General features: G+C 38.4%; 1 protein-coding gene across 2 annotated transcripts in view; it reads left to right on the top strand.

The window, feature by feature from the left end:
• The window catches only part of tsnare1 (T-SNARE Domain Containing 1), a 250,202-nt gene that overhangs the window by 85,461 nt on the left and 139,492 nt on the right, over window positions 1-25,249 (top strand). For both annotated transcript variants that reach the window (XM_087837141.1, XM_035913745.2), the window contains exons 3-4: window positions 13,038-13,115; window positions 14,584-14,653. In XM_087837141.1, coding sequence (XP_087693267.1) covers window positions 13,038-13,115; window positions 14,584-14,653 — 148 coding nt within the window. The remainder of the gene's footprint in view (window positions 1-13,037; window positions 13,116-14,583; window positions 14,654-25,249) is intronic.

Genomic DNA, 25,249 nt, shown 5'->3' with positions numbered 1-25,249 from the left:
AATGTAGAATATGCTCTGGTTTACAATGCAGCTGTGGTTTATTTCACAGAATTCTGGCAACCCACCAGCTGCCCTGTGGGCCAGTACCATTCCCTTCCTATAAGTTATGCCCTTTATTGTCACACACTGTGCAAGGTTGACCTCTAGAATGTCAGGGAATGTTTGCCTAATGACTCTAGCCATCTCCTCTTTAAGCAAATCCACTGGAAAAGTTGATACAGCTGAGACCTCTAGTTCAGACTTGCCAAGAGATGGGGAGCTTAGATGGTAAGCTATCATCATCTGATGCTTTGAGGCTAAGGAGAGAGGCACATTCTTAAAGCAGCTTGTGTGTCTGATGACCTGCTTGAAAAAGCTATGTTTGGCCTCGAAACGCATTGTCCACAGCCAAACAACTGGACCAAAAAACCTAATCATCTGTGGATAATGCTCCAAATAATGGTGTTTTGGTAGTAGCTTAACATCAGGAAACAGTGCCTGGTATCTCTGTCTGTGCTCTATAATTTTGCTTTCCAAAAAAGCCAGAGAGTCATCACTATGCACAGGGGACACGACAAGTTTTGTGATATCCTTCAGAGTCATTAAAACAAGCCATGCAGGCTCATCTTCAGGCACAAGTGATCCAACTAAAAAAGGCAAGAATCGGAGCAAGCTCCAGTTCTCATGCGCATTTCCTACAACTGTTTTGGTGCTAGAGAAAGTTTGTGACACTACATGAGGTCTGTTTGTCTTATCTTCCCATTTGTAGGGGAACTTCAGAATCGCATTGTTCAAGTCGGCTAAAGTGAAAAACTTCTTTGATATAAGAACTGTCAAGCAATGAGCCAACTCTACTGGGATTATACCCTCAAAAACATCATGAGCAAGATCAGGCGGATAACCAAATATGACATGAAAGTGGGACAGATTTTTGGTGAAGACACATTCTCTTTTCACTCCACAACAGCCTGTACCTGTATCTTGGGCTTGTTTGACATGGACCTGGTGAAGCTCTTTGCTTCTTAGCGTGAAAGCACCAGACGCTACAGAATACAGCTGAATATCACTGCTCTTCCCTGTTCAAAATCTGCAATAGTATTCTACAGAAAAACTTTGCATAAATCCTGCAACACTGTGTGCTCCAAGGTTATCTGCAATTACATTTACGACTGTACCTTTGACTGACTCTCCTAATAGTGGAACATAAACGCCATGTTCTTCAAGAGTTTTCAGATCCTGTAGAAGAGGTTCCAATATTTTGTCATAACCATAGGTTTTAACGTCAGTGGTTTTGCACAACACTGTCAAGTAGATGGAAGATAAGGAGGAATGAGATCCTGAAGGCAAGTTAGTCAAAACCCAATAAATGGCACAAAGCTTGTGTTTCTTTCATGAGGTACCAAGGGGGTTACAGACTTCAAAGTCATCCACATAAAAACATAGGAAAATCCTTAGCTTTCCTCCAGAAAGGAAAAAGTTTTCCTTAAATAGGGAACCATCACTTGAAGACCTGCAATGATATGAACCAGTAGAGTCTGTGCTCGCCTGTTTTTTATAGCAATTCACAACTTCATCAACAACATCTGTTCTACTCAACAGCTGCTGTAACAATTTCAGTAATGGGACATATTGGAAACTGTGTTTCTTTTCAGCATCAAGTATATATTCAACTGGTTCTAAAACACAGAAATATTCCTTGTAATACTGCTTACGCAGATATGCTGTGCTTAGGGGACCACCTTTTTGTATGGACTTTATTTGATATTTGATTTGATATACCTTTATTAGTCCCACAAGGGGAAATTTCATGTTAAGGCTGCCGACCTATTGCACGCAATGGCGGCGCCATCTTACCCTCCGACCATACATACATTACACAAAAACATCACATGGGGAAGACAGGTCAGAGAGGTATAACAATGGAAAATGCACCACATGAGGAAAGATAAGGAGAAAAAAATAACTCCCCCCCCAGACTGAGCTCCAACAGGGAGATCAGTTTGAGAACAGGAAAAAACACCTCTGCACATAGCACATCATTGAATATCCAGAGGATTACGTCAGATTCTGATACACACACACACACACACATAAACTTAACCCCTGACACAAATCATCACTCTTACATTCATAGGTGCTTAAAATTGGAAGCCAACATTAAAGAATTATTTTTGTTTCTTTATGCTAATCTAGGTTTACAATAACATTGATGTTATTGCACATAACAAGAAAATAACCTCATTTTCCAGACATATGTGTAATCATAAAAGTAAAAAACGCCACCATCACAAACAACATTAAGTTTTACTCAAAAAAGTTATTTCAGACAAGCAGAACATTAAAGTGCAAATCTTTTGCTTACTTATACATAATGTTTTGAGAAGCAGCTCCCATATGTTCCACACAAAGTTAAAAAAAAAAAAAAAAAGACAAGAAAGGTTGTAACTTTTGTTTGGACAGTATTGGAAAATTCACAATCCAGAACTTAATTAGACAATTGGGACCACTGTTTATTGGCCATGCTTTTCTTGGGGTGCTGGGAGCATGCTCCATTGAACAAATGTATCTGTTTGTAGATATCTGTATTAGTTGGGCTAAGATAATAGTTAAGTAAGTGGCACTTCACCTAAAACAATGACTATGACAGATGCTTTGGCATTCATGGGCAAAGGTTCTTAAACCCAATTCTAAGGCTACATCCACACACACACACACACACACACACACACGTATTTTTGAAAACGCAGCTTTTTCTGTGCATTTGGGTCTTTCGTCCACACATAAACGGGATTTTAAATCACCTAAAACTGAGATTTTCACGCAGCACCTTTTTAGACGTCACACTGACGTCTACATGAGATTGTTTACATGAGATGACTTTCTACAGTAGTGGATATTGACAAAATACTGTTGCTGTTAATCTTAGTGTTTGCAGTTTTTACACACTTACATATACATACACAGCTACTGTGCCTCCATTTAGAAAGACAGAGGTGTCAGAGTGAACTTATACATTCAACACAGACGCTCTCACAACCTAAATACCTACGCCAACTTCGTAGTCCGTGTTGCGAAAACATTTTATTTTTATTAAATTTCTGTATGCTGTATGCATTTTGTGCATTGGCAAGTTGTGAGTCTACACCAGTCGTATTTCACAGCATTGTGAACCTGGCCATGAAAGCCAGAGACACAAAATCCAAAATACTGTCTTCAGGGCTCGCATAATCGCTAGCCCGACATCCCAAAGCTAGCAATATCTCCGGTCGGGCGACCAAAATCTATCTCAGCCCCGCCCGTTGGGTTATCATATAGCCCAGCTCCAGGACATCGGGCTAGCGATTTTGTGAGCCCTGGTCTGTAGTTATTAACATTTCAAAGGTAACACAAAATTAGCTGCCTTTCTAGAAAAACACAAAAACTTTTCAAAATTACTTCAAAGTTTTGTGGGTATACAAAACTGTTTACTCCTTCCACTCCCAGGCTTCTAGACTTCGGATTAACCAACATTTCTACACTGTTAGGATTTGGTATGTTCTTGACAGCATTTGAATTTACATTTGGACGGAGATATTTTTTTTGAAACTGCAGCGTGGATGGGGTTTTTATTTTTTTTAACTAAAATGGTAAATCACCGTTTTCAGAAATACCTGTGTACGTGTGGACGGATTCTTTTTATGACTTGTGTGTGTGTGTTAGCCACCAGAATTAACATATCGCACAGTGGCGATCCCAGCTTGCTAAACTCTGACGGTTACAGCAATTAGCCGCTGTAGCGATGACTAGCAGTGTAACACAAACACTATTGCGCTCTCTCGGTGACGTTTTATGAGCTTGTTAAGCCACTAACAACCCAGTGTTCTCTACCACATTCCAAATCCGACCGATAACAGCTGCTTTCTCCCGACTATGTGCACTTTGTTAGACTATTTTTCAGCTATAGCCATGTAGCTAATACCAACACTAGCTAGCAGTGTAAAAAAAAAAAAGGAAAAAACAACATGTGCACTTTGGTGCATGCTGTATGAAATGCATTGCAGATTACTTTTTATACAACACGCAACAAAATAATTCTGTGTGAAAACCTCCCCAAGTAAAACAAATGTATTTAATTCACTTACCTTCTCAGTATGCCTACTAACTCAGTGCCAAAGGTTGCATGTGGCTTAACAGTCTTCCAGAATCTGGCGATCAATTGCGCTCTCCTTAAATAATGTTGTTGTCTAAAGGCTGCGCTTATGTGATTATCCAATCATATTTAGTTGCTGTCTTTGAATATATTACATCATTTCCGTTGGTGGTCAAACATGATTACAATGGTTTTAGTATACTAATTTAGTCATTTTATATCAATGCAAGAAAAAAATAGTAGTTTCAGTATTGTTTATAATTAAGTAAATGGTACTTTATTCAATAATGTAAATAAACAAAACATGAAAGACTTGTGTAGCATTAACTAAATTCATTTGTGCAAATTCCAAAATCTGCCAATTCCCATTTTTTCAGTGTAGTTGCTCAAGGAGTTTATCCACCTATAACTAAATAAATAAAAACTGTAGGCTGGACTCTTACTGGTGGGAGATACACCCATTGTTGCGTCCCATGGTGCAAAGTGACGTTGGTGTGACGTCTTTTATAAGTCATTTTTGGACTTCCAATTTTGGTCAGCTGGTTGTTTTGTAACCCCGGGCAATTTCTTTAATTCAACATCTGCTAAACATAGTGTTGTCGTTGGTAGGACCTCTGTGTACGGGCTATTTATGGTCGAAATATGGCTGTTGTGGATGTCTTTCAAAGTCAAACTTGGGCTCATTTTAGACATCTTTTTTATAATGCTTCCACATGTATAAGCTCTGTAATTCAATGTTTTCAGAGGGTGGAGGGCACGTTTTATGTGCAGAAACAGTTACGTGTGAAGGAACGCAGAGTGATCACAGACATCTACAAAATGGCGTGGGCTCTTGAGCTAAAACAAAAGTGAGCAGCTGCTCAGTTGATTTGGAGCAGAAATGACCCCAGCTTGTCACAGGCAGTTTGCAGAATGCATGCATCGACGAAGACTGTTGAGCAGATAGTCCATAGTTCATACACACTTGCACAACTTCTAGTACTTTCCATTGCAACTTCTCTTAGAGTAGGTTACCGACAGTGTTGGGTAAGTTACTTTAAAATAGTAACTTAGTTACATTACTAGTTACTTCTATCAAAAGTAACTCAGTTACTTCAAGTTACTCGTTACTTTCAAAGTAACTAGTTACTAGGGAAAGTAACTTTGGTTTCACTCAGAATTCTCCTGTTAATGTGTAGCTTCCATAACTGGATACCCAGCCAGACTGCCAGTCTTCTAGCTTGCTTACTTGCCACAAATGCACTGTGCCACCTACCAATAGAAAGGAAAAGATAATGTGCATATTTCCACGAGAGAAATCCCACGCCTGGACCATCATTGACTGCTGCCATGATTCTAGCCTACGTCACAGCGTCATGTGCGCCTTTTATATCCAACACAAAAACTGAAGTCGTGGTGCTTGTACTCAGAACTCTGAAATTCTGCCTTCTGAATAGGAAGATGTAGGTAACACCAGACTGCAGATGAGCTGCATACAGGGCTGCACTGGGACAAAAAATTGGCCCGGGCATTTTGACTAGAGACCGGCCCACCATTATAGGAAAAATCATAAAGTCTTTGAATGAAAACAAACGCTGTTGTGACAGTGATGTACACTGTTTTGATGGTATATATGCATCAATCTATCAATCCTTTGTTGTAAGATTCAGATAATTATTTTTTAAAAGCTAGACATTTTAAATGAGAATAAGAAAGAAAAGTATTTCTTTGTGCCCCCCTCTCCCTGTTAATGCCCTACCTGGCCCCCCCTGGCAAAACTTTGCTAGACCCGCCCCTGCACAGTTACCAGCTGTCAGCTACCTAAAAAGGATCCTGGGGTTATTTGTCTCTCAGAAACAGTTCATAACTTCCCTTCAACTCATTCATGTCACCTAAAAGGTAAACCTGTTTCTCCATCACCTGTTCAGCTCTGATGATTCAGTAAGGACATCTCCTGGTTTCATCTTCATGTTTCCCTCTCACCAGATAACCAAACTGATATCATGACCAGCAGCTTTACAGCTGTGGCTCCAGCAAACATCAGCTGATACTAGAAATTAATATTAAATCAATTCTAACAACAGCTGATCAAGCTTAAACGTGCTGCTGTTGTTTAACGCGACATCGGCTGGTTTCCTCTTTCTGGCGCAAAGTGGGCGATAAACAAACAAGCGAGCCGATCAGCTGATCATTGATCAGTTTTCATGATTGAAGTAGAAATGGGAGAGGGAGGGGGGAGAATGAAAGAAGAAGAGGCAGCTGTGCAGCAAAGACACAGAATAACTCCAGCGTCCTCCAGTGTCTTTTTCATTGTAGCTGAAGTCCGGGACAAACTGTTCCTTTTCACCTCAATAAGAAACGCGTAATATTTTCTCTTAATACCAGACGGGACGGTTGGCAACTTTAATAACTTATGAACAAAATAAGTTGTTTTTTTCTAAAAGAGTCAGGCTCACAAATGTATGTACCTGAGGCCTCCACTAGCACCCCCCCCCCCCCCTTCATATTCCTTAGAGAAGGGGCCTCTCTCTGTAATGCCTAATATTATGAGAGTAACAGTCTACCTCCAAAACCTCTCCACAATACACTGTGATAAAAAAATAAATCCCAGCACTTCCACAACTTGCTATATGTTTATCCAAATTAATCCAAAGAGAAATCTTGCCAAAATGCATAATCTTTGCATTTCATTTGCTGTTTGTATGGAAGCAATAACCCAGAGTAGGCATCAGATCTTATTTAGCTGAACTTCATTCAAATGAAACTAACTGTGGCTCATTTAGTGAATGGGTAGTATGAGCTACATACATACAAACACACACACACACACACACGTGTGTGTGTGTATATATATATATATATATATATATATATATATATATATATATATATATATATATATATATATATATATATATATATAGGGAGGCATCAATAATGGAGCTTTTGGTATTGACCCCTATTTTTCAATCATTTTGAGGGGGGCTGAAAAAAGTCAATGCTGATGGATTCCTTGGGAGCTCATATGATTTTATTGGTAAAATAACTAAGAGTGAAAGTTACAAGTTCATATTTTTAAAAAAGATGAACTTTCTGATAGGATTTGAGTTGATTTGAGTTTTTTTCTTTTGAGTGACATTCTTGTCTGTATTTTATAGCATTTGTTAGTGTCATTATGTCAGTGTCTTCCAACTGCCAATAAACATCAAGAAGAATGCAAAAAGTAGTATTCCTCCTGAGCAGTAATACTATCACCCTCATCATCATCTTTTATTTATATAGCGCTTTAAAAACACACCAGACAAACCAAAGTGCTGAACAACACAAAAACAAAGAAAAGCAAAATATAGTATAAAATAACAGGAGGGATGTAAGTTTCCCGCCGAGTTAAAAGCCAGTGAATAAAAACAGGTTTTCAATCTGGACTTAAAGATCTGCACTGAAGACATTTGTCTAATATGAAGGGGAAGGTTGTTCCAAAGCATCGGAGCCGCAATTGAGAAAGCTCGACCTCTGAGTTTCAGCCGCGACTTAGGGACTGACAACAGCAATTGATCGGCTGAACGGAGCGAGCGAAATAAACACGGGCCAGATGGTTTAAAGATTTAAAAACCAATAAAAAGACTTTAAAACGGATCCTAAAAACAAGCCAATGTAGTGAAGCCAGAACTGGAGTGATGCGGTCAAATTTCCTTCTACCAGTTAAAAAACGTGTCGCCGCATTTTGCACTAATTGCAAGCGTCAGGGTGCCCAACCCCAATTAAAAGGGAATTGCAATAGTCCAAACGTGAGGTAATAAAGGCATGAATAACAGTTTCCAAATTGCATTTGGAAAGAAAAGGCTTGACCTTCGATAGGTGTCTGAGTTGATAAAAAGCTGATTGTACCACCCCATTTACATGACCAACAAAGGTAAGTGCGGAATCAAAATTCACACCAAGATTTACAATTGAACTTTTTAGATGGTAGGTCAAAACACTGAAATCTGCATCTGGAGAAACAATAGAGCGATGCAGGCCAAATAAAAATGCTTCCATTTTATGATCATTAAAATTTAAAAAGTTATTTGCCATCCACAGTTTAACGTCACTGAGACAGTCAAGTAAAGATTGACAGGGAGAAGTATGGTGGCTAAAAGATAAATAAAGCTGACAATCATCAGCATACAAGTGAAAAGATACTTTATGTTTTCAAAATATCGTGCCAAGAGGGAGTAAACACAGCCAGAAGAGTGATGGCCCAAGGATAGATCCCTGGGGCACACCCCAATGCAGAGGGGGAAATCAGGAGTCCTACCAAAAGGATAGGACTCACAAAATACTGTTAAATTATTTTAATCAATTTTGTGTGTTATTTAAATGACCAAGGCCTGTCATTCTTGCTCTGGATTTTATCACTTTTATTTAAATAAAAAACATTGAGCTATGGTTTAACTTCATTTTTTTCACAGACTGGGGTTAATCATTCACTTTATTTAAAATAAGCAGCTTAAAGGTGAGGAAATAAACACTGCAAAACATGAGAACATATTCAAAGTAATTATGAGAATCTCCGTATTGACTTGCTCCCATTAATCTAACACTAACATTAAGCTAATGTTTTTTGCTTACTTGTATTTCGTTTACACAGGTTAGTTTTGTTCTTTTTTGTGCTATCATGTTTTGGAAGGATGGCCTCTTGAATCTTAAGTGTGTGTTCTAATATTAATATATTATACTAATATAATATACTAATATACTAATATACTAATATATTATATTGTGTTTATTTCAAAGCAGGGAATGAGGAAGAGTTCGGTAACAGATAAGGGCATCTGTTAATATGCATATCCATATAGAAAAGAGAAATAAATGTAAAAAAATATTAGTTTTTGTTAAAACAAATCTGTGAGCAAGTCATAAAAAGTAAAAGCTATTTTTTGGGGGGGAAAGTAGGAAAATGGAAAAGTGGAAGGACCCAAGTTCTCCTTATGTACTTTTATCTATTCATATGGATAAGATAGGTGGGCTTTTTTTTAACTTTACCTTTTTCGTATTCACAGCAGAGTACTGCTTCACAGAATACCAGATTAACTCCATATTGCATAAATAACACAAAATTAATTACAAGTAATGAATTACCACTGATGAAAGAACACCGTGTTCTTTCTGGCTGTTCATATATCTGTCTCCCTCTGTGTTGTTTCCCTGTCTGTTTCTGACTCTTTCTACTCTTTCTTTCTGCTAATTTTGTGTATGTAGGCATATAGTTAGGGCTGGACCAGGTGACCCTGAATCCTCCCTTAGTTATGCTCCAACAAGTGCAGGCTGCTGGGGGATTCCCATGATGCATTGAGTATTTATTTGTGTTAATAGACCTCTCTGCACTGAATCATACTTGTTATTAATCTCTCTTCCACAGCATGTCTTTTGTCCTGTCTTGCTTCTCTCACCCCAGTTGGGCGTCGTTCTGCCTGAGGTTTCTTCCCGTTAAAAGGGAGTTTTTTCTTCCCACTGTCACCTAAGTGCTTGCTCATAAGGGGCCATTGTTGGGTTTTTCTCTGTATGTGTTACTGTAGGGTCTACCTTACAATATAAAGCGCCTTGAGTGACTGTTGTTGTGATTTGGCGCTGTATAAATAAATAAATTGAAATGAAACTGGTCTTATGACCATTCCACTCTTAGCTCAAACAAATCTCTTCTGCTTGTTGCTTTTCCTTTGTAGTGGTTTCCTAGCAAGACTGCTACTGGAACTCTATGTGCCATTTATCTGGGCTGTAATCTGAGCTGCTGTTAATTTGCCATTTCTAAATCTGGTGACTCGGATTAATTTATACTCAGCAGCAGAGGTGACTCTTGGTCTTCCTTACCTGGGGCGCTCCTCATGTGAGCAAGTTTCATCACAGTGCCTGATTGTTTTTGCGAGGGACACATTGGGGACACATTCAAAGTTTTAGCAATTTTCCAGGATGACTGACCTTCAGTTCTTAGGGTAATGATAGACTGTCATTTCTCTGTACTTAGCTGATTGGTTCTTGCCATAGTATGAATTCTAACAGTTGTCAAATAGGCTTCTGGCCACACAACTGATGGTCCCAACCCCATAAAGAAGGAAAGAAATTCCACAAATGAACCCTGACAGGCACACCTGTGAAGTGAAAACCATTTCAGGTGACTGCATTATGAAGCCCATTGAGAGAAGGCCGAGGGTTTGTGAACAAAGCAAAGGGTGGCTACTTTGAGGAATCTAAAATATAAGACATATTTAGAGTTATTTAATAATTTTTTTCTTTGCTACATAATTCCATATATTTTGCTTCATATATTTAATATCTTCAGTATGTATCTACAATGTAGAAAGTAGTAAAATAAAGAAAAACTCAAACAGTCAAAATATTGGAAACTTTAGGCATTTTTAAAATATGGTATAAAATAAAAGCATGAAATGATTACAAAAACACTGATGACGACCCTAAATTGAACTACTATCAAGTCTTGAATTACCTCACACGCCTGTACTACAGGCCTATAAAACTAATAAACTAACTCTAATAAATTTGAATTAATAACAAGCTGTTTGAGACAGAACGAAGGTTTAGTTACTGAGGTTCTCTGTACTTAGATACCTCTCCTGTATTGTATATTCTCTTCTTCTCTTTGACGCTGTAAAATAGGGCATCTAGGGCAACCTGAGTATGAAGCTTCGATAAATTCAAAGATCTGCAATACTAGAAGCTGGTATGGGTGAAGCAGCAGAAGGACTAGACAATGAATAGCACTGATGCCATTGCAGAGTTTGTCTTTTGATGAACAGTTACAAGAAAAATAATTGCAAACTTTTTGGATTTGTCAGAATTTCTAAAAAGTCTTCGAAACTATACAAAACTGTTATTGGTCAAAGGAGCTTGCAAAGAAAAGCGTCTGGACTTCTTTAAGTTACTTGAAGACGTTTCACCTCTCATCCGAGAAGCTTCTTCAGTTCTAAGGTCAAATGGTGGAGAGTCCCAGATTTAAACCCAGTGGGAGTTTCCCCCCACAGAGGGACAAATGGACCCCCTGATGATCCTCTAATCGCCTGAGCAATCACTACAAACACATAACTAGCATAACTTTTGGTGTGTTATTTGGTAAGCCAGATAGTATTTGTTTGTAACTGTACTATTACAGTTTTCACTCACTGACTGAATACATTTTAGTGTTTAAACCATTGCAAACTATCAATTCTACTTTGAACAAGCGCAATTATTTTGGATTTGCGTGACCAGACAAGTTTATATATATCTGCTTTACTGCAGATATAAATTAAAACTTCACTCATTGTTGAAAATTGAGTACAGTGCTTAGCTCCACAGTTTACTCAGTACTATATGATTTGCCCTCAGTACATTTGCAGTGTGCCCCCAGTATCCCTTCCCCTAGTCTTCCTGTGTACAGAGGGCAGGCATACTTTCTATAGGGCCCCTAAACTTCATGCCAGTGCTGGTCACCCACTCTATGGGCAGTCCACTGTGGGCCAAGGTGGACAATGCTTGTGTTAAGATGTGTATGTGTGTGTCTGCTGAGCTAACATTAAAATGCATTAAGGGTCTTTCAGTTGAGAAATGACCCATTTCCAAATGTATCAGAATCTTGTAACACTGCTCAATTGACTACATGCCAGCATGTTATTGCCTGCACGATTTGTCAGTGTAGCTCAGTGGGTACAGTTAATGACTTGTGATCTAAAGGGAGGTCTCATAGCTCTTGCTCTGGTTCACACCATGAATATCTGTTTCCTTGGTTTGTCTCTGACTTCACCTCTGTCTGCATGTCTCTCCTTATTTCATGCCAATATTTGATCCCCCGCTCCTCTTATACTTTGACTTTAGAGCTTTCTAACACCTCTACCTTTTCTCTATACCTCTATACTTTTGACCATATCACTAGGGAAAAAGCCAATTGCAGTCATTTTTGGCTGCAGTATCTGACAAAAGGGTGGGTGAAATGGCTGGTGTGAGATGCTTATACAGGTTGTGATGTTGATCTCAGCCTGCTGTAATGGCACCGGGCCATTAACCCTCCCTGTCATTTGCAATGACATGTGCTTTTGAACAAGGAAAATAGCTCTGCCCATATAACTTATACAGCAGACTCTCAACTCCCACAGCCAGCCTGTGGCTTAGTGCCATGTCATTTTCCCTGTCCAGACTATCATCATCACTGCAGTTAGATTGTACCTAAAAGGCTCCTGCAGTCTTTGATGTCCATTCATTTTCCAATTCTATTCACTATTATAACAATGTACAGTCTTTTATTATAATTCATGTAAATGTCAGTTTCTCTACTATAACACACTTTAATGATATATCATGACTTACTTAATTCAACTTCGATGTGACAGTTCTTTAAATTCTTTATATTTGTTTGTTGATCTCATTTTGACAGGTCAGCTTGGTCTCAAAAAAGTCCTACTGATAATAAAGAATTTTTAAACAGTTTCTCCATGTTAAGTCCATAACCAGCCATTTTCCAAAGTCCAACTGATGAATCCTTTGTATTCCTATTAACGGTATATTCTGGTTGTCACCAACAATAGTCTTGTCAACCAAACCAATTCAGATCAGGCACTGGTTGCTCTTTTTCATGAAATCTGAAGAATGTGGCATTCTACCAGCCAGTCGTAGGGGGCATCTTCAGGCCATTGTTGCTTGTCATTTGTCCCGTGGCTCTGGTTGTGTTGGCATATATTACAACATAGAAGCGGGGAAAAAACAAACCCGTTCCAGTACCTCAGGTGCCACAGTTCTACAGTGAGGTAATGAGAAAATCCAACCCACTGGACAGACAGACTCTTGTGGAAATGTTCAAACCTAGATTTTGTTTTGGTTTTTGTTTCATTGCTGTCATTCCTGCTGTTACAATGTTGTCTGCTGCATGCTTCACTGAGCTAAGAAGTGTGTGCTCATATTATGTTTTGTTTTTTTTCTAAAGCCACACAGGTCAGCCCCTCAGAACTGCAAGATGTGTTTCAGGAGACCTCCTCCAATATCTTCCAGATCAACGCCAACGGTAAAACGAGTGTCTGTGTGCTTTATTTTAAAAACTACTGAATAAGTATATTTTTAGTAGTGCTCTGTTATGAATTCTACCATTAGTCTGTGTCTATGTCTGAACACAGATCAGGCCACACTAGTTTTGTGAGATTAGGGTTAAATGTATTGCTTCGATCAAATTAACAGTGACAACATTTTACGATTAAGATGAGATAAAATTAGATTAGAGGTTAGGATTACAATGAGGACTATATTAGGGTTAAATTGTAACATTTAAAACGGGCATGGCTTAAATTTGGAATTGGGGTCATTGGTTTTTAAAATTAGAGTAGGTTTGTGGATAAAAATCCAATTTAAGATTATTAAATGTGTCTTGGAATACTGATAGGATCAAAACTTTACAGAGTAGTTTTGGAAATTGAAATTAACTTCAATTTCTTCTGAAACTCTTTATTTCAGAGCTATGTTTGAATTCATGGTTGAAATAAGTTTCATGTTTACTTTGGCATTAATTCTGGATTTAAGATCAGGGCCGTCACTGGGGTGATCATGGCTCAAGAGTTGGCACTTCATCTTGTAATCGCAAGGTTGCCGGTTCGAGCCCCGGCTCTGACAGTCTCGGTCGTTGTGTCCTTGGGTAAGGCACTTCACCCGTTGCCTACTGGTCAGAGGCGCCCCAGTGGCGCCCGTGTCTGGCAGCCTCGCCTCTGTCAGTGCGCCCCAGGGCAGCTGTGGCTACAGCTTTGGGGTCCTTAGGAACTAAGTAAAGCGCTATACAAATACAGGCCATTTACCATTTCACTATTTATTAGATGTGAACTGAAATATGAAAATGCTGCATCTGGTATAAAAGTTATAGCTTGGTTTCCATTTAATGCCGTATCGTATTGATAATATTTTTGGGGTTAATTTAATGCTAAGTTTAGTCTGAGGTTATTTAAAGATTATAACTAACAACAGATTTATATTTGAGTTAAGGCAAATTTATATTTTGGTTTTAGGTTTGAGTTTTAAAAGTGGTACTTTTAAAAACAGGGACGAAAGATTAGTAGCTGGGTTTTATTTCGACCTAATTTACACATCAAGTTAAACATTTTATGGGTTTAATTTAGAATTGAGGTCAGATCAAGTAGGAATAATATCCTGAAAAATTCAATAATGCTTAAGTAGTTTAATCAGTTTAAATTCTGTTAATTTGAAGATAAAATCTTAATTTGGTTTGGTCAGATTTAAAGTTGAGTTAAGGGTATTTAAAAATACAGCTAAGTGTGGAAACAGTGTGAGAGTTGAAGTGAACTACTTTTGCGTAGGATTGGGATCATCTTGATAAGACATTTTATCTTAACAGAGACTTAACAGGGACAGAATAGATGTTGAAATGATTCAAATTTCAGCAAAGTGTTTCTTTCAAATCAAGTGTGAAAGAATATTTGTGAGGCCTGAATACAGCTCTTAACATTTATATCATCCATTTGTTCCTCCAGTGGTCACACTAGAGAAAAATCTTCAGTCACTGGGAACGTCTAGAGATACTGCAGAGCTCCGACAGAGTCTGTGAGTAGCACTCACGCCATATAAAACCACATACTTTGATTCTACATACTTGCTGGTCCACTTCAGTGTAAGAGTTACATTTATCTCCGCTGTCCAGAAAAGTGCTTATTTTCTTTTTGTTTCACCACCCTCTTATGTATTGATTGTTCTTTTTTAGTTGAGCTGCCAGCAATTACCAGATTCAACACTGATGACAAAGTGTCCAATCTAAGATGATTGCATCTGTTTAAAATGCATTACATCCCACTGTGATTGCTGGCATGTCATCAATTCTATTGAACACTTTTTTATGATCGCCTTGGAGACTTACTGACAATGCTTGGCTGCTTTTATTTTCAACTTCCCATTTTCCTTCCACGGTATTGATGCAGTGCCTCCGACTGATGCAAATTGCATCTAGTATGGTGGTTTGTGTTATTCAGTTCTTACTGTTTGTTCAAGAGGCTTTGTAGTTTGTCAGAAATGTAACTTTTAGAGCTCATTAACTAGATGCTTCTGTTTTGATTGGCATATTTTGTAGATGCGAGAGTGATAAAGTTAGGCGTGATGAAAGTGATTCATTTAGCATATTATGGGCACATTCACAAAGAGCATGCTTAATGACATTATGGTTTTGGTTAATGCTTTTACCTCGCCAGTCTGCTGATTCTAAAGTTTTCTGCCACTGCAAGGGGTAAAGGCTTTAATTAGCAATTATCCGGTGAAAACGAACAACATACCTCTTGACCTCTTTGTGACCACACTGTTGCTTTATTTTTTCGCAACTTCTATATTCTACATAACTAATAAACAAAAAAAGCGCTTTACTTTGACATTTAACAATAAGAACATCTTTTGTACATTTATTACACAAAGCAGGCACCATGTGGAACATTCTTGACGAGGGGCTATTGACTGACCTGTTATTTTTGTTGTAAATGCCTATTGAACTGTTGTTTTCCTCCTGGGATTCTATTGACTGATGCATTTTAAATAAAGCCAGTACTTGTAAGGTTAGCATGAAAGTGTTGATCTGAAAAAAGCAAAAACCAAGAACATGGCTCAAATGTCAGCCATTTCTCCATTTTTAATAACACACAATGTTGAAGAACTGAGTATGTTGTACTGCAGTATGTGGTCAGGAGCCTTTCAAACAACAAGCCTAATCTGAACATAAAGTTTTTTTGTGAAAGGCATTAGGTACTGCAGCTATAAAATATAGTTAAAGGGAAGTTAAAAATGCTGGAAGAAAGTAAAATTATAATTTTACTTTCAACTAATTCTAGTAATGACCACACATTAACCAAAGAAAACTGGGCTATGTACGGATTCAGTGACTTCTTCAGGATGAAAAAAGTACAGTGTAGGATTTATATTGGAAAGTGTCTATAGGGGAGAGTAGTGCAGCACATAAAAATCTCACACAAGATCAGCACTAACAGAAAAACAATTTAGAAAGCTGCTTGCATCGAGAAAGTAAATGGATGAAGATGTGGATCCAACTTTATAGTTACAGGAGGATAAGGACAATGGAAAGCCAATCAAACATCTTTAAAGCTACACAATTTGCTCAAAACTTAGCCTAGCAACATATAAACTCAAAAAACAGCACAAATTAAGTTTGCTGCCGTTGTGGTATGTAGTCTTTATCCTGTTGTGAGAGTGATTTTCAGGTGAAACTGGCCTTACATCAGCCACAGAAAATGCACTTAGAAGTATCTCTAGAAATCTACTAGAAATCTTTCTCACTCTGGAAAAATATCAAAAGTTGATGTCCACAGGTTACCTCGTGCAGCTTTGTTGCCTAAAACCAAACCCCAATGTTTTATATGAACATGCTTTTTGCTGACTCATCAAAACCATAAAGAGTAAATAGAGAGTAAATAATTCAATTCAATTCAATTCAATTTTATTTACATAGCGCCAAATCACAACAAAAGTCGCCTCAAGGTGTTTCATAGATACAGAGAAAAACCCAACAATCATATGACCCCCTATGAGCAGCACTTTGGCGACAGTGGGAAGGAAAAACTCCCTTTTAACAGGAAGAAACCTCCGGCAGAACCAGGCTCAGGGAGGGGCGGGGCCATCTGCTGTGATTGGTTGGGGTGAGAGAAGGAAGACAGGATAAAAGACATGCTGTGGAAGAGAGACAGAGGTTAATAACAGATATGATTCAACACAGAGAGGTCTGTTAACACATAGTGAGTGAGAAAGGTGACTGGAAAGGAAAAACTCAATGCATCATGGGAATCCCCCGGCAGCCTACGTCTATTGCAGCATAACTAAGGGAGGATTCAGGGTCACCTGGTCCAGCCCTAACTATATGCTTTAGCAAAAAGGAAAGTTTGAAGCCTAATCTTGAAAGTAGAGATAGTGTCTGTCTCCTGAATCCAAACTGGAAGCTGGTTCCACAGAAGAGGGGCCTGAAAACTGAAGGCTCTCCCTCCCATTCTACTTTTAAATACTCTAGGAACAACAAGTAGGCCTGCAGAGCGAGAGCGAAGTGCTCTAATAGGGTGATATGGTACTACAAGGTCATTAAGATAAGATGGGGCCTGATTATTTAAGACCTTGTATGTGAGGAGCAGGATTTTGAATTCTGGAAGCCAATGAAGGGAAGCCAAAACAGGAGAAATATGCTCTCTCTTTCTAGTCCCTGTCAGTACTCTTGCTTTTGGATTAACTGAAGGCTTTTCAGGGAGTTTTTTGGACATCCTGATAATAATGATTTGCAGTAGTCCAGCCTGGAAGTAATAAATGCATGAACTAGTTTTTCAGTGTCACTCTGAGACAGGATATTTCTAAATTTAGAGATGTTGCGCTAATGGAAGAACGCAGTCTTACATATTTGTTTAATATGTGCGTTGAAGGACATGTCTTGGTCAAAAATGACTCCAAGGTTCCTCACAGTGTTACTGGAGGCCAAGGTAATGCCATACAGAGTAAGAATCTGGTTAGATACCATATTTCTAAGAATTTCTTTTTTCAGGGCCGAGTACAATAACCTCAGTTTGATCTGAATTAAGAAGCAGAAAGTTAGCGGCCATCCAGGTCTTTATGTCTTTAAGACATGGTAATTAAATACCATCCTTACAATCGTGAGTCAGTGACAATGATGTTATTAAACCTGTCAGAAAGTTCTTACCTGCCATTTCAGCCTGCTTTCAAACATCAGTTAATGCAGTTATGTCAAAGCCACAGACATGGCTCACTTAAACACAAATTCACCCTCTGCATCTGATCCCCGATGCACAGGTTTAAGGTACTGTCACTCCTGATTGGTCATTTATGATGATGAGGGTTTTTTTTTTTTAAATTTTTGGACCACTTATCCATCCCAGCGAACAGTGAATTTCAACTTACTTTGCCTGTTTTTCAGTCCTTTCATTTAGCTCCTTTTGTCCTGTATATAATGAAAGTCTGCCTAATCTTTACACTGTAACACACCAAGCTTCAAGTGCAGATTTGTTGGTATCTAAAACTGGACAATTATCTGCTTCTGTGGGAAATTAGACCAAACCACATTATCGTAGCAGAACAAGGTGGTCCTTTTTTTGAATTTTCCACACTCAGCATGTTTTAAAATTGTGGTTTAAGACCAGATAAGGTCAGGTCCCCATATAGGAGCCTCTACTATAGTAAAAGATTAAAACAATAGTGATGTACCCATGTCTACATAGAGAATAACTATTCTTATTCTTTATACTGCCTGTGAATTTCCAGAACTTAACTCCACTGTAAGAAAAGGGAAATGAAATACATCCCCCACTATTCTCTCTGATTAAGCTTGCTTGAGTCAGCATCTTTCAAAGTCACAGTCTAATTTCCTCTTTCATTCCTTATCATGCTGTGGTGGAGGAATACCTACTAGTTTCATGCAGGTTTTGTTGCCAGAACCAATTAATCACATTGTAAACACAGGTAATCAGAAGCTTAATGTGGTGAAATAAAGATGTACACATATGAAAAAATACATACAGTAGCTACTATAGCATACAGAGTATTAATTTGCATGTACACCGTCATAAGCTGTTGTCAGTAGCTGCCGTGAAGACATTTTCTTCCTCACAGTAGCTGTCCTGCTGTGGAAATATCTGAAAAATGGGCTTCATATGTTAAACGTTGTTTCTCCCATCTTTGTAAAAGGTGTATTCACCTGACAATGAACGGAAAACTAACTGGGGAAAACACTTGTGCACTCACTTTGTCCTTCAGAACACCCTTGATAAACACAGACACAAATTGTATTCTTTGTCTTGTAAATTATAAGGGGGTCTAGAGGACAAGCTGGAGCAACTCTTGAGATGTCGCACAAACACAAATAACAAGATTAACTGCCTATACAGACAGTAGGAATGGGAACCTCAAGTCTTAAGTTTAGCTTGAGAAGTAGATGAGGCATGCCAGTGTCAAATGACTTGATTCTCCTTGAAACAGTGTCCATAGTAAAGCTAGTATATTTGAAAACAACCAGAAAACAAGTAGCTCCTTTAATCGTTTAAAAACAAAGCAATATAGGTAATAATAATAATGATAGTACTAGTAGTAATAATAAGTAAAAACATTTTTGGTTTAATACTTTCGAAATCTTTCAATATTTCAAAATTATAGTGATTTACTTTCACACTGAACATCTGGTTCAGTTCAATTCAAATCAATTTTATTTACACAGCGCCAAATCACAACAACAGTCGCCTCAAGACGCTTTATATTGTAAGGTAGACCCTACAATAATACATCCTGAGAAAAACCCAACAATCATATGACCCCCTATGAGCAAGCACTTTGGCGACAGTGGGAAGGAAAAACTCCCTTTTAACAGGAAGAAACCTCCGGCAGAACCAGGCTCAGGGAGGGGCGGGGCCATCTGCGGCAACCGGTTGGGGTGAAATAAGGAAGACAGAGAGCCAGAGAGATGATTGAAACTTGCCTAAACTACAAAGTAGTTAAAAGTAGCACATTGATGTGCAGAAGCAGTGAATGTGCCAGTATTAGTAATGTAATTTATTTTGTAAACACAAGAACATTTAGTTGGCAATAATTCTGTACTATTTGCGAATTTGACATTTATACTTACATGAGATTTAAATAATTCTTTATTTTGTGCATATACTTGATAAAGGTCAGATAGACAGATTTGTAATTAAGAAATATTTCAAGCAGTAACAGTAAAGGTATCATGAATAGCTATCTATTCATGTTAACTTTGCCCTCCCCAATTCTATTACAGAGATTTAGGAAAGTGAAAGTAACATAGTGTTTAATGGGGTAAAAAGTTCAAATTCCCTACAGCTATATAAAAAAAAGCATTTTTACATGAAAATTTTCTAAGGTTTCATTTTTAGTTTTACTGCCTGTAGTAACTATTTTGCTAATTGCACAAAGCATATTCTTTCAGAACAACCTGCTGGCTAACCCAATCAAAAGGTGGGGATTATTTCTTCCATCAGAACCTTTAATATCTGTTGCTTCATCATGGACGGTAGAATCAAGTGGAGAACTACAGCACTCTGATCTCAAGCCACTTAATTCTGAAAAAGGCCCTATAGACTCATATGCTGCAGTTGTCCTTTGAAATGAATGCAAGTCTTCTTTGTGCTTATGGTAAGAATGGTACCCTCACCCCTACCACCAAATCTCTTGCTTAATAGAATTCGACCCGCCCCGTAATCGTGGAAATGCACATGGCGAAAAGTGGATTAATGGCCAGCACCCTCTGAGTGTCATTGTCTTTGTTAGCATATTAAGCATTCACAGATGTTCTGGCAGTAATGTGCCAAAGTACAATGGGCCAGTGTTTGAGGGGAGCGCCCCTAAATGAATGAGAACCTCTCTGCAGATGCAAAACTCCACATTATGTTACTGGCAAGTATGGAACAATAGCGACTGAAATATGAATATTTGTAAAATTAAAATGTAAAAATTTGGGTCTTTTAAAGTTTTCAGATTAGCATTCGTAGAAAGTAAAATAGGTCTACTGTACCGTTAAATAGGTTATTAGGCATACATTTTCCCATATTTCAGATACATATTCAAATTTCTCCCCTCTGCATTTAACTGTCTGCTGACGCTATTTTGGAGATAAACATATGACATGCTCAAGACTATAATTAATTGATATATTTTTATGCCACAATTTTAGGAGAATAGCCAATGTATAGTCATGTTGTAAGATTGATTTTTAAAATTATATCATGTGCTATTCTGACATAAAATTCTTTTAAGGTAATGAATATTTTTTCAGACTGTTTTACTTGTAGCAGATCCCAGGACAGACCCAGAACATGGAGATATTGTGTGGCTTGAGATGCCTCAGGTTCCTCCTGGAAGTGGTGGCTGGTGAGGTAGATCCCTGTTTAGCTGCCTTCAAGGCCAGGACTTGGGAATCGATTGCTGGATGGCTGGATACTTTAGAAAATGATTTGAAGCCTTCTTCGGGATTTTAATATAATATCATTTTTTATATAACCAAACTGAATTCTTCAGTTCTGTTTTTTTACGGCTAAGTTTTCTCATCTAACTTTGACAACAACTGTTCACACTTCATTCTCTCTGGCAGTGTCATGAGCTCATCAACATGAGTCTTGAAGAAGTTCCCAGATATGCTGAGCTCATAACCGTGTTGCTTTAATTCAAGCTGTGCTCCACCTCTTGCTAAACTAACATGGAATGATGTTGAAGGTCAGGAAATCTTATATAGCACTGCTTTGTCAAGCAGCTATACATTGTCCTGCTGAAAATGTGTCCCACTAAGCTTAAACCATATGAGAGCATGTGTCGCTGCGCGATATTGTGGTAGCCATGCTGATTACATGTTGCCTTGCATTCTGCGAAGAAGATTGGACAAAAGAAACCAGCAAAGCCAACCAAACACCATCACAGCTCCTCCATGTCATGGTGGGAACCACACAGGCAGATTCCATCTGTTCAGTGTCTACAACCAAAACTACACATTTACGCTCATCAGACTGAGACCATATTTTTGATCAAAAAGTTTCTTGTATGTTACAATGGTATGTTACACAAAAACGAATCAGTGCACCTCAGAGTGAAATATTCTGAATATTGCTGCAAAGTCCAAACTTTTATCTATCACGAGACATTTTTTGTTTTTTTGGGTTTTTTTGTTTTATATATATATATGCTGTATATAGTTGCATCTATACAATACAGTGTAAAGTTTATTATTCATATACAGCTCATTATATAGGTACAGCTGTACCTACAAAACATGCTTCTGCCATTTACGAACATTAAAATATCTATAGATGACATTCTTGTGTGTATTTCACGTTTTACCGTGAGGCCAGGTTGGGTATAAAATTATGTGAGAGAGACTCATGAAGCCAGACTGAAAGACCTACCTCAAACTCCCTAAGAGTTAGATTTCTTTCATTTCAGGATTGCTATTCATCCATGAAGTCTGGACTGTTTTATTATGTCTTTTCTAGTCTTAATCTTCCAAGAGTAGCCCATCAACTGTTATTTGTTTCACTCTGTATCTCCCTTGATGAGGAACACAGTGTTGTGTCACCAGGCAGATGAAAGTGTCAGTAAACAAACTCAGAATATGATTACTTTGTTGCGTGTGCTGCCAGAAATATTAGCTAATTTCACCTCCTCGTTTAAAAGACACACACACACACACACACACACACACACACACACACACACACACACACACACACACAGAGTTGATGAGGTGTGAAGTTTATTATTCATAAAACGAACATGCTAAACAAGCCAGTGTTTATTTCTGTAAAATGTACCATGGAGTGAAACTATCAACAGAACAGAGGGAAAGTGTCACATGCTGATGCAACTTAATAATAAACTGGAATATTCTGACCCTGCTGCAGCAGACAGAAATGTACGTCGTCTATATTTAAAGAATAAATCATAGGTTTGGGTAGAAGATAGATGGAGCATTAATGTTAATGGTTTGGCTGCTGATGTGTGTTTTTGTGTTGTTTTGGTTTGATTTGACACACGTATAGGAGAATAATAAACTATTAGTCAGCAGTGTTGGGAAGGTTACTTTTAAAATGTATTCCACTACAGATTACAGAATACATGCCCCAAAATGTATTTTGTAACGTATTCTGTTCCGTTACTCAATGAGAGTAACGGAACAGAATACTTCTGATTACTTAATATATTATCATGCTTTTTACAACTACATGAATGTACTATTGCTGTGTGATTTATTACTATTACTGAGTAACAGTGGGGTGGACATTAGGTAAGGCTGCACTTTTTGCAGTGATCTCATATAGAAAACTATTCCACGCGTATATAAAACAGGTCCGCAGCTCCGAACCGTAGTAAAGGGACCTGTGGCTAATGTTGTAATAGTAATTTTACAATGTATGTTGAAGGGATATTACTGCCCTCTGTTGGTGTGTTTGTGCATTACATGCAATAAAAGGGGTTCGTTAAAAACATCAGGTTATGGGCCCAGAGGTCGCAAAGCAGTCAGTTGGCTTAGCAAGAAACAAGCAACAGTTGCACTTTCAACTGCAGAGGCTGAGTATATTGCTTTGAGCCAAGCTGCACAAGAAGGAGTTTGGTTAAGACGATTACTAACTGAGCTTGGAATAAAGACCACGGCAACAGTGATCCTGGAGGACAATCAAGGAGCAATTGCAATTGCAAAAATCCAGTTGATCATGCAAGAACAAAGCACATAGACCAGGGGTATTAAACTAAAATTTGAGAAGGTCCATTTGGAGAAAATCTTCTCAAGCAGAGGTCCAGCACATCATAATGTCTAACTTGCATTATGATTGTGATTTTTTAATAAATATCTGAATGTATGAACAATAGACTGTCAAATCAATGAAAATACAAGTTAAAAACATTTCAGCAAAATTTATTGTTAACACTGAAACACACAGTAGGCCTACATTAGATGTAAGGCTGCAGTTTAAAATGAATTGGAGAAAAGAAATAAAATTGCTAAATTGCTCATCTTAACACAAAGTGCTTAATTTCAGAAAAAGAATAGCAGCAGCAGCAGCTTGAGTTTCCCTTTTTCTTTCCCTTTTACATCTCGACATAACAGTCCTAATACATTTTCAACAGATAACATCAAAACATCTTAACAATTTTACAGTTTCTCTTTCTTTCCCCCTTATATTCCACTGTCCCAATTTCTGTTGTTCAGTGAGAGAATTGAGCTTTAGTTTGCTCTACTAGGATTTTAAATCTGGGCTGGAATGGTGTCAGGGCCACTCTCATACACATGTGTAGGTGCTCATTGGTGAGCCTGGAACGATATTTATTTTTTATTATGTTCACTGTGGAGAAAGCTGCCTCACAGCTGTATGTGGATCCAAACATGGTCAAGATGTGCAGGGCTACTTTCCTCAGATTTGGGAAAGCTGTCTCAGACACCATTTGGAGCCAGAAAGTGGCAGGTTCAGTTCTTCCAAACTGCTCTTTCAGGGCCACATTTGCTTGGAGATCAACCAGCTGCATTTGAAGAGGCCCAACATTTGTCCACTTGAAGTGCTGTGTGACTTCCTTTGAGAACCCTCTGACATCAGTGATGAGAAATGGGTTCTTTACATGGTGAGCTGCTGTCCAAAGCTGAAGCTATCAAAACGTTTGTTGACGTTTGCAATCAGCTTATCAACAAAATCAACAATAAGAGGACACATAGAGGAAGTATGCATAGTCTCCTTGCAGGTCTTCTTTGAACACTTCAAGTTTCCTCTGAAAGGAGCGGACAGCTGTCATCAGTTCACAAATTGACTTGTCCTTGCCCTGCAGCTTCAAATTCAGTTCATTCAGGCGTGAAGTGATAGCAACCAAAAAGACCACAATATCCATGTTTTTCCCATCATTTAAAAAGAGAGAAAAGTTTGTTGCTCTCTGACGTTCCAGCTCTTCCAAGATGCTATTTCACATCTGATGGACCAAAATCGCTCCAATGCCCTGCCTTTTGCTGAACCATGTCACATTGTTGTGAAGCAGAAGATCATCAGCGTGTGCACCAACTTCTCTGAGGAATTCCCTGAGCATGTAATGCTGACAAGAAGAAGATGCCCTGAGAAAATTTAGCATTTTCATCATTGTTTTCATCACCTCAGCATACTCATCTGACAGGGTGGAGCATAAAACAGACTGATGAATAAGGCAATGGTAAGAGATTAGCACAGGACTGTCCTGTTTCATTCTTGCTACAGCTCCCTTCTCTCTCCCCATCATAGCAGGGGCTTCATCTGTGGTTATTGAAACCACTTGGTTTGGCTCTATGCCTCACTTTGTTAACATTTCCTTAATGGCCAGGTAGATATCCTCTCCTCTTGTAGTGCTCTGAAGGGAAGTTACACCTAGCAGGTCTTCACAGAACTCTTTCTTATCGTTGTTGAAGAACCTTACATAAACTAACAGCTGAGCATTGTCAGACACGTCAGTGGACTCATCTACAGCCAAGCCCACACATGGTGTCTTATGAATAGCTTCTTCCAGCTGGGATAGTACATCCTGAGCTAATATTTCACTTCTCTTTGTGGCTGTTGATGCTGACATAGGTATTTGCTTTATTTTGTCACAAAACTCTTCTTTTTGTTTACCCTCAAGTAATGTCTTTCCACTGTCTGTCTGTGT

The sequence above is a fragment of the Neolamprologus brichardi genome, unplaced genomic scaffold (genome assembly GCF_056152115.1).
Source record: "Neolamprologus brichardi isolate AB-2024 unplaced genomic scaffold, ASM5615211v1 NODE_ptg000008l+_length_2720982_cov_1, whole genome shotgun sequence".
Classification (NCBI taxonomy): domain Eukaryota; kingdom Metazoa; phylum Chordata; class Actinopteri; order Cichliformes; family Cichlidae; genus Neolamprologus; species Neolamprologus brichardi.
This window is presented reverse-complemented; position numbering and strand designations above follow the sequence as displayed.